At 39.0% G+C, this 8,657-nt stretch overlaps 1 protein-coding gene across 1 annotated transcript in view; it reads left to right on the top strand.

Annotated features, from left to right (window-relative positions):
• The first annotated feature begins 6,569 nt into the window (after positions 1-6,569).
• The window catches only part of pudp (pseudouridine 5'-phosphatase), a 29,996-nt gene continuing 27,908 nt past the window's right edge, over positions 6,570-8,657 (top strand). The window contains exons 1-3 of the mRNA XM_016533107.1: positions 6,570-6,697; positions 7,095-7,313; positions 7,491-7,720. Coding sequence (XP_016388593.1) covers positions 6,643-6,697; positions 7,095-7,313; positions 7,491-7,720 — 504 coding nt within the window. The 5' untranslated portion in view covers positions 6,570-6,642. The remainder of the gene's footprint in view (positions 6,698-7,094; positions 7,314-7,490; positions 7,721-8,657) is intronic.

Here is an 8,657-nt window from a genome sequence, read left to right as displayed (position 1 = left end):
CAGCTAACCAATCACAACACATTTCGTTTTTTTCGAAAGGCGGGCCTTCATTAAAACCCAGAACTAATCGAGCCGTTTGTGCCAGCCTAGGGAGAAAGGTATTTTAATAATGTAAATTATGTGAAAAATAATGCGTTTTTCGAACAAACAAGTATGAGAGCCTGTTCTAGTACACCCCCAAAACAAAATCAAGACTTTGTAAAAGAGCATAATAGGACCCCTTTAAGGCAATAATTCTATAGCATTCTCTGTGTGTATAGCCTACTTCAAGCCTGTCAATCAACATTAGTGTGCCGCCCACAGGCTGAATAACGCAAGGACAGATCTCTGCCTAAAGTGTGTGTGCATGTGTTAGACTGTAAAGACTATACGCTTTCATGAGCTTATTATAAACTAGCACTATGACCCAGAATCTGCCCCATCTAAATTTATAGTCAATAGCCACTACTGCATTAGAGTATTATTAGGCTGATTTAGTGATGGGACGATTGATACCATGTTAAACAGACCCGGGACCCGAAGTCATAGATTGGGACCCGACCCGGACCCGGCTGACCATTTAAAATATAGCCCCGAACCCGTACGGATCCCGGGTCGGGTCGGGTTCCCGGTCCTCGTGTCTCGGGTCCTCCGTGTAGACCTCTACCGCCAACCCCAACCCATAAAAAAAAAAAAAAATGAGGGGAAAAGTCCTCCTCTACTTTCCCACCATTTAAAGAGAAACCACTCAGCATTAGTGCATAATCCATATAACCAAATAGATTATAATTAATCTCCACTCCAGGGAGCCATGATGAAACCATAACGAAATATGTCCTTTAATGCAATATGATCGAAAGGTACTTGGTGTGACAACTTATAGAACTGATGAACATTCCTCGATCGACAGGTCTCCTTGATGTAGCTGCAGTAGCTGGTTGACCGAATCCATAATGGGTCTGGGTCTCACTCAGCTGCTGGATCTGTACATAGCAAAGTCTTCTGTTACAAAACTGCTCTAATGCATGGGTGAAGATTCAAAGTGAAGCCGGAGGAGTGGAATCCCATAGCAGAGGCAGGTTGACGACTGACTAAGGTGGAGCCGGAGGGATGATGGGCAACGGTGGAGACAAGGGCACATGGAGTCAAGGCAGAGCCGATGGGTCAGGGTGGCTGAGGTGGAGTCCAGGGCTCAGAGGCTGGAGGTGGAGATCCTCACACCGAGGCAGAACTGGAGATCGGTGGTTCGGTGTTCTGTCAGGGAATCAGTTGTAGTATAAAGCGCATGAAGACTGATACTTGAAGAAACAGACCTTTAATTAAATAATACAACACCAGGAAATGAAGGAGCAACAGAACCAACGATAGAAAGATTTTTTTTAAAAAGTCTAATAAAATAGTGTGTCACTGACCCATTAGTATGGTGAGGTGGAGAAAATATATAAGAACATAAATGAATAAAAATAAAATCCATAGATTCAGTTTTACATTCAAATCTGCCATCTGCCAAAATACAGCCCCCCATAGTACAGGGGAAAAGCATGAAGCACCCCTTCAGATGCACATTCATATTTTGTCTATCCATGAGGAGCACATCTTGTTTTCAAAGCACTATTGTATCACACACTGTGCCGATGCTTGTATTGAAATGACAAAACCACGTGATTGATGACGTTTGAAGCTTCGAACGTCACGGAGTATTGAAAGTTCGGGACAGCTGGTTTGAAAAAAATCGGCGCTTCGCATGATTCTCGTGTTTGACTTTACATTGACTTGGTTGTGTGTGTGTGTTATTTGGGATTCAGTAGAATAATTTAGAATAATCTCAACTCCAGACAGAAACTGAATGCACGTCACACCTCTGGAGTCAAGGCAGAGCCGATGGGTCAGGGTGGCTGAGGTGGAGTCCAGGGCTCAGAGGCTGGAGGTGGAGATCCTCACACCGAGGCAGAACTGGAGATCGGTGGTTCGGTGTTCTGTCAGGGAATCAGTTGTAGTATAAAGCGCATGAAGACTGATACTTGAAGAAACAGACCTTTAATTAAATAATACAACACCAGGAAATGAAGGAGCAACAGAACCAACGATAGAAAGATTTTTTTTAAAAAGTCTAATAAAATAGTGTGTCACTGACCCATTAGTATGGTGAGGTGGAGAAAATATATAAGAACATAAATGAATAAAAATAAAATCCATAGATTCAGTTTTACATTCAAATCTGCCATCTGCCAAAATACAGCCCCCCATAGTACAGGGGAAAAGCATGAAGCACCCCTTCAGATGCACATTCATATTTTGTCTATCCATGAGGAGCACATCTTGTCTGGCTGGGCATTCAGTGTGACTGTGACACAACAGGCAGCCGGTACAACAGAGCAAAGCCAAGCCAGAGTTGAAAGTGGGGCTACTTTCCGCTACACCCAATTAGACCTGGAATCCATAGCCTCATTAGATGCCCCATGCTGGAGGACACCCCCACTCCCCAAACAAGCCTCTACTCTTAACAAGGCTCTCGCACTTTACATTGTGCTTCCAATTAGCTTGTGAAATGTGGATGAAGTGCAGACCTGGCAGGTGTATCTGCTTCCTCGATGCTGGTGTGTGGATTTCAGCCAGAGCAAAACTTAAAGGGGTGATGATAAATAAGTAAATGAATGAATGAATGAATAAATTCAAACAAATAGTATATAGTTTGTTGACTTTTGTTGCTAATGTGGGTAGGGTGTGCTAGGTGATTTCTAAGGTGTCATGGGGGCGGGGGCGGGGTCCAGGTCCACCCATTTCTGTAATATTACGTTATGTACAATAATGACCCCCTTTTCAATATTCAAATTATACATTTGATAGACTACAAAAGTATAGCAAACCTCCGTAAGCTCAATAAACTGCACAATTTGATGAACCATTATGCACAAACATGCTTCACGAGTTACGTGCAGAACATTTTAGAACAATAATTAGTATGACCAGTGGTCGAATTGTAAAAAAAAAAAATGTAACCCACTACCGAACGCATTATGATAGCCCTATAGAAAAAAAAATATTTGAATCTTTTTCTTTTCTAAGGATCTAACTTAGTGTTAAGTGTAAGCTTACTTATAATTAATATTTTTCCTCAGAAATGTTGTTTGTGTTGATTCAATTGGTGCTATTATAAGCTTTAACACAGTACTTACTTATAATTGACACCTTATACATACTTTCCAACAACTTGTGCTTTTATTTATACTATTCTTTTTTTGCTGAATAATGATCTATAATTGTTTTAATTTAATTAAATTTTTCATGAATATTATTTAAACTGCACAGTGTTGCCGCTTGGCAACAAATACATTTGAATGATTTACCAAAATCTAATTTTATAAAAACTTTTTTGAGAGGTGAGTATGTCATCATAACATCATAACAGTGATGTTTTAGATTTTTTTGTAGAAGCGACACGGACTGGTCCTTGTTTGTTACTGACGTTTTAGTTTGCTTTCAGCAACTACCGACAAGAGATGGCAGTCTGTCAGAAATCTCATCACAGAAAAAAAACTGCATGTCATGTGACTTAATCAAAGCACATCATTGGCTAAACTAAGGTATTCTCTTTCCAACAAAAAAAAACGAGAATGTTCTCTTAAAGAGACAGTGGCAAGGAAATGAACACAGAGTATGTTGCTGTATGGCTACACCATGCGGTAGAGGGTTAAATAAATAAAATAAAATTCAGGGGATGATGGTGTGGTCAATTTCTTTGGTGGTGCGGGGGTCCTGTTGCTAATTTTACACAATGATTACTAAAATGTGTCTAATTTTTAAACAGATTTTTCATTTAATGAAAAATTTGCTTTATTAAATGAACTATTTATAAGCTGTTTTCCTTCTGGGGCCTGAAATGGAGGAATTTTGGTCAATATTGATAATTAAACGATATTTTGCTGAATGTGTTTTTGTGCTGGCACCTTGGCTGGTTTAAGCCGTGGTCAGACTAGACTTTTTGTTCCATTGACTTCCATTCATACGCATGCGAATGCGTCAGACTGGAAACGCAAGCTCGTACGAAGATATTTAGCTGCGTAGCAAAGTTCAAGTTTGGTGAACTCTGACCTGCAAATTTGCATCACGTGAATGCGTGAGACCAATAGAAGATCAAAAACGTCACAAATTGACCTCTCAGTACAGAAATTTAAAACATGGAGGAATCGCTAATTTTGTGTCGCATCATCCTGTTTTATACAACACAACTTTAAAAGATTACAAAAATCACATAAAAAGAGAAGCGGCTTGGTTTGCGGTGGCAAGGGAATCAGGACAAACACGGTACATTTGAACAGTGAAACGTGTAATTTTATGTGATTTTTTTTTATTGCATGAGATTTGTATGTGTGCGTGTTTGTACTTGATAAAGTATACTTGTGACTGATTGCAATCACTTAAATAGAAAAGTATTATGACTAGTGAGGATATTCCTTGGCACGTGATGTCATATCCTGCTCCCGCCCCTTTTCGCAGCACCGTCCGAACGAATTGCGCATGATGAGTCTAGTGCAGGGGTAGGCAAATTCGGTCCTAGAGAGCCGCAATCCTGCAGAGTTCAGCTCCAACCCTAATCAAACACACCTGAACAAGCTAATCAATGTCTTCAGGATTACTAAGGCTATAGGCAGGTGAGTTTTTTTTTCAGGGTTGGAGCTGAACTCTGCAGGACTGCGGCTCTCTAGGACCGAACTTGCCTACCCCTGGTCTAGTGTGACTGCTGCTATAGGCTTGGCATGGATAAATAAATATGACAATAAAACCGCCAGTAGGTAGCAGCAATTAAGTCCTTGTTTTAATAAATGAATTATTGACTCATTCAAATCAATGATTTGTTCAAAACGGCTGATTCAACAAAACAAGTGAGTCCATCTGAATGGACTGTTGAATCACTGGCTGTTAAATTTGTTAAAAACAGATTCATTAAAGTTACTCTGCACTGTTGTATAAAATTAATAGCACATTTGTGCTCGCGCACACGTGCTGATGATATTCAGGAAATTACATTGCTTGTGCGATGAATAGCCTGTAAAAACATAAAAACTCAAACATGGGTATTTTTCTTTCATTGCTTGAATTATAAGGGAATTCTAACTCCATTCTAATAGGCTTAATCACACAGCTTTTGTACTCTCAAAACGTGTTTTTGTTTGTTTTTTGCAAAGTCAGTGACTGAGACGATAGGCTACTCTCAGTCCCTCACAGTCACACATACAGCACAATAACATTATGTCAGGGGAATGTCTTTAAATTCTAATCAAGGAAAAATCAGACCTTCTGTTGTCTTCTTTTTAAAGAACTTCAAAAGTTGCGCTTGAACCATTTTGCTCGAAAAATGACGAAAACTGGCTTCATCTTGTGCGCAGCTTAATTGCTATATAGGCCAATCGCCATTATTTAGTTTGTAAATTGTCATACAGATCATTTTAACATTTAATTTGCTTGATAAGTTTATTATTAATAAGAAATAAAGAATTTATCTTAGTAATTGGTCCCCCCTCAATCTGGCATGGTCTCCTCATGTTTGTGCAAAACCTGATGATTCATACCATCCCAGCATGATTTTCTAAAGAGCATCTTGTTTGCTTCAATAGAAGCAAAGATACTGACCTTTTGTACAAATTAGATAACACGGGCAACGCCACGGATATTCTTATTTGATTAATGACCTAGAAATAGTGCTGTCACAGCTACGCTGTATTAAACTCACAAAGAAGATGAAGAAGGTTTATAAAGTATTTAATTCAACACTCAGGTAATCCAACAAACCGGTAGGCCTAATTCTCAAACACAGACATTGATGAGACCGAGCAAACTAGAACAGGGCACTCGATCAGGAACTTTTAATACACAGACCAACAAGGATAATTAACTACACAAACCTGAACAAAATGACACAATTAACTCAATGCAGGTGAACGGCGCAAGAGGAAAACAAAGTCCAAACTGAATGACGTGTGACAAGTGCAGAGTATTATTTTATTTTTTTCTTATTGATTTTACATCATAATGTTTCTTTGCTTTATTTTTGTTTTTATATCTTATACATTTAGTTTATTTATTATTTTATTGAAATATTTGCTAATCATTGTACCCTCTGATGGTGTTATTATTATTTTTTTAAATATTGTATGTAAATGTATCGATGTGTAATATGAACAGATGAATACATGTTCAGGAGTAATCAGCAAAATCAGTTTAGGACTAAAAAATATATATTAACACAGATATTGCTAAAAAAAAACTTTAACAGTGAATGTGCATTGAAAATAATTACATTTAATAAAAATAAATGCATATAAAACCAATATGCCTTGTTATTTCCCTCTGACAGCAGGCTGAAGAGCAATGGGTTGGAATAACTACATTTCCCATAATCCTTTGCAAAAAGAATGGCCAGTCAAAAGTTGCCCTGAGTTGTTATTCAAAAATCAATCGCAGAAAAGAAAAGGGCTAGGTAGAAAGAGTACATGTATAGTAATTTTTTTAAGCATATCAATTTTGACAACATTTAAATCTATCAAGCAAGATATGAACTGAAGTTCTCTGAATTTGAAGGTGTTGATCTATTTGATTGTCCAGCAGTTTTCACAACGCTGTCTCTCCTGAGTCAACTAAGTTCCGTGTAGTATCGCTAAAAACATGTCTTATAAACCAGTAACACACGTGCTTTTTGATATGGATGGATTGTTATTAGGTGGGTGAGAATCCTGTTAAAATAAACGAGATGTTAAGTCAACTCAGCGCTCGTCTTTCTGTCTGCATGCCGCAGAAGTAGAAAGACACACCATTGAGTCTGTTTCTGATAGCTTAGTTTCAATGTTTAGTTTTATGCTATTTATTTTGATTGATTTTATTTTATTGTTATTATTTAGATTTTTCGTTTACCCCCGTTTTAGTGCCGAGCGTTCATCTTTACATCAAAAATATTAAAAAATATATATTTTATAGAAGTTGCAGGTGTCACGCACTCTTAAGCAACGGATCTAGTAATACTCATCAGTTTCTGCATTAATACGTCATTGTCCGTCCCATCAGTTTACACTGTATTACTTTTTTTTTTTTTTTTTGTAATGTTACTGTATCTCTTGCAGACACAGAGAGGTTGTACACAGTTGCATTCCAGGAAGTCTGTGACAGGTTCAATAAGCAGTATACCTGGGAAGTGAAGTCCTCTGTGATGGGCAAGAAAGCTCTGGAGGCAGCCAGGATCATAAGAGACAAAATTGATCTCCCCATGACCCCCGAAGAGCTCCTGGGGGAGACCAGAAACATTCAGGAGCGATTATTTCCCACAGCCTCTCTATTGCCAGGTAATGTACTTGTAGGTTTGGAAATGGAGGGTTATTTTGAAACCGAAGGTGAAGGAGGGACTCAATGAAGCATCTAAGCCACACGTTTGCCTCAAAGTCATCAAATAAGCTGGTTGAAGTTAAGGGTCACACTGCTTGCTTATTAATTTAAGTGACCATTTTCTAATGTCTTTTCAGGTGTAGAAAAGCTTGTCAAGCATCTACACAAGCATGGCATTCCTATTGCTGTTGGCACAAGCTCAGCAGGTCTAACCTTTGAGATGAAGACCAGCCGTCATAAAGTGTTCTTCAGCCTCTTCAGTCACATTGTACTTGGAGATGATCCTGAAGTAAAGAATGGCAAGCCACACCCTGACATTTTTGTGGTTTGTGCCAAAAGATTCTCTCCCCCAGCCAACCCTGAACAGGTAGGGGTGAAGCTACACTTCTATTATATTCTATTCTATTCTATTCTATTCTAGTCTAGTCTAGTCTAGTCTAGTCTAGTCTAGTCTAGTTAGAATTATTAAGATCTTTTTTAATGTTTTTAAAGAAGTCTTTTTGCTCACCAAGGCTGCATCTATTTAATCAAAAAGGGGGGGATGAAACCACAGAGCATGCTTCCTAACCCTAAGAGCGAGCACTGGATCTAGAGGGTGAGGGTGCAGAAAGGACCATGCCCGTCTGCAACCCCTCGACTAGATCCATCTGCGATCCCCGCGATCTCAATCGCCGCTCTGTCCTGGCAGCCATGGGACCAGAACCGCGAGGATCGCGAGCCTGTGAGCCCTCCTCAAAGAGCGCCAGGCAGGATGCGTTTTTATAGCTTCCTGGTCGCTACGTCACCCCGCTCCGTGACGTCTCACCACTCTACTGGACTGATTTCACATGTGCTTCAGTACGCGGTCATGCAGATGCGTTCTCAAAGAGTTTCCGATGCAGCTCGAGTTCCTGAAGGGGATCACAGATAACCAGAGCCGGACAGTAACTAAGTACATTTACTTGAGTATTGTACTTAAGTACACTTTTTGAGTATCTGTACTTTACTTGAGTATTATTTTTTCTGGGAACTTATGACTTTAACTTCACTACATTTGAAAGACAAATATTGTACTTTTCACTCCACTACATTTCTTTCAAGGTCCTTGAAGTAGAAAGTCGTTACTATGTAGCAGCTTTGAAAGTCAGTGGGTGATTTCTTTCTTCTCTAAAACGTGACTTTTTTTCAGACAGTTTATCAGTAATCACTCTTGGGGCTACATTAAGTGATTTCCCATCATTTTTTGAGCACTGACCAGTTCCAAATGTGATATTTATTTACAACAATTCAATAATAAGAAGTTAATATTGTGGTATATATTAGAC

Source organism: Sinocyclocheilus rhinocerous, unplaced genomic scaffold (genome assembly GCF_001515625.1).
Source record: "Sinocyclocheilus rhinocerous isolate Xijiao unplaced genomic scaffold, SAMN03320098_v1.1 scaffold425, whole genome shotgun sequence".
NCBI lineage: Eukaryota > Metazoa > Chordata > Actinopteri > Cypriniformes > Cyprinidae > Sinocyclocheilus > Sinocyclocheilus rhinocerous.
The sequence above is the reverse complement of the archived record's forward strand: the minus strand, read 5'-3'. Positions and strand labels throughout refer to the sequence as shown.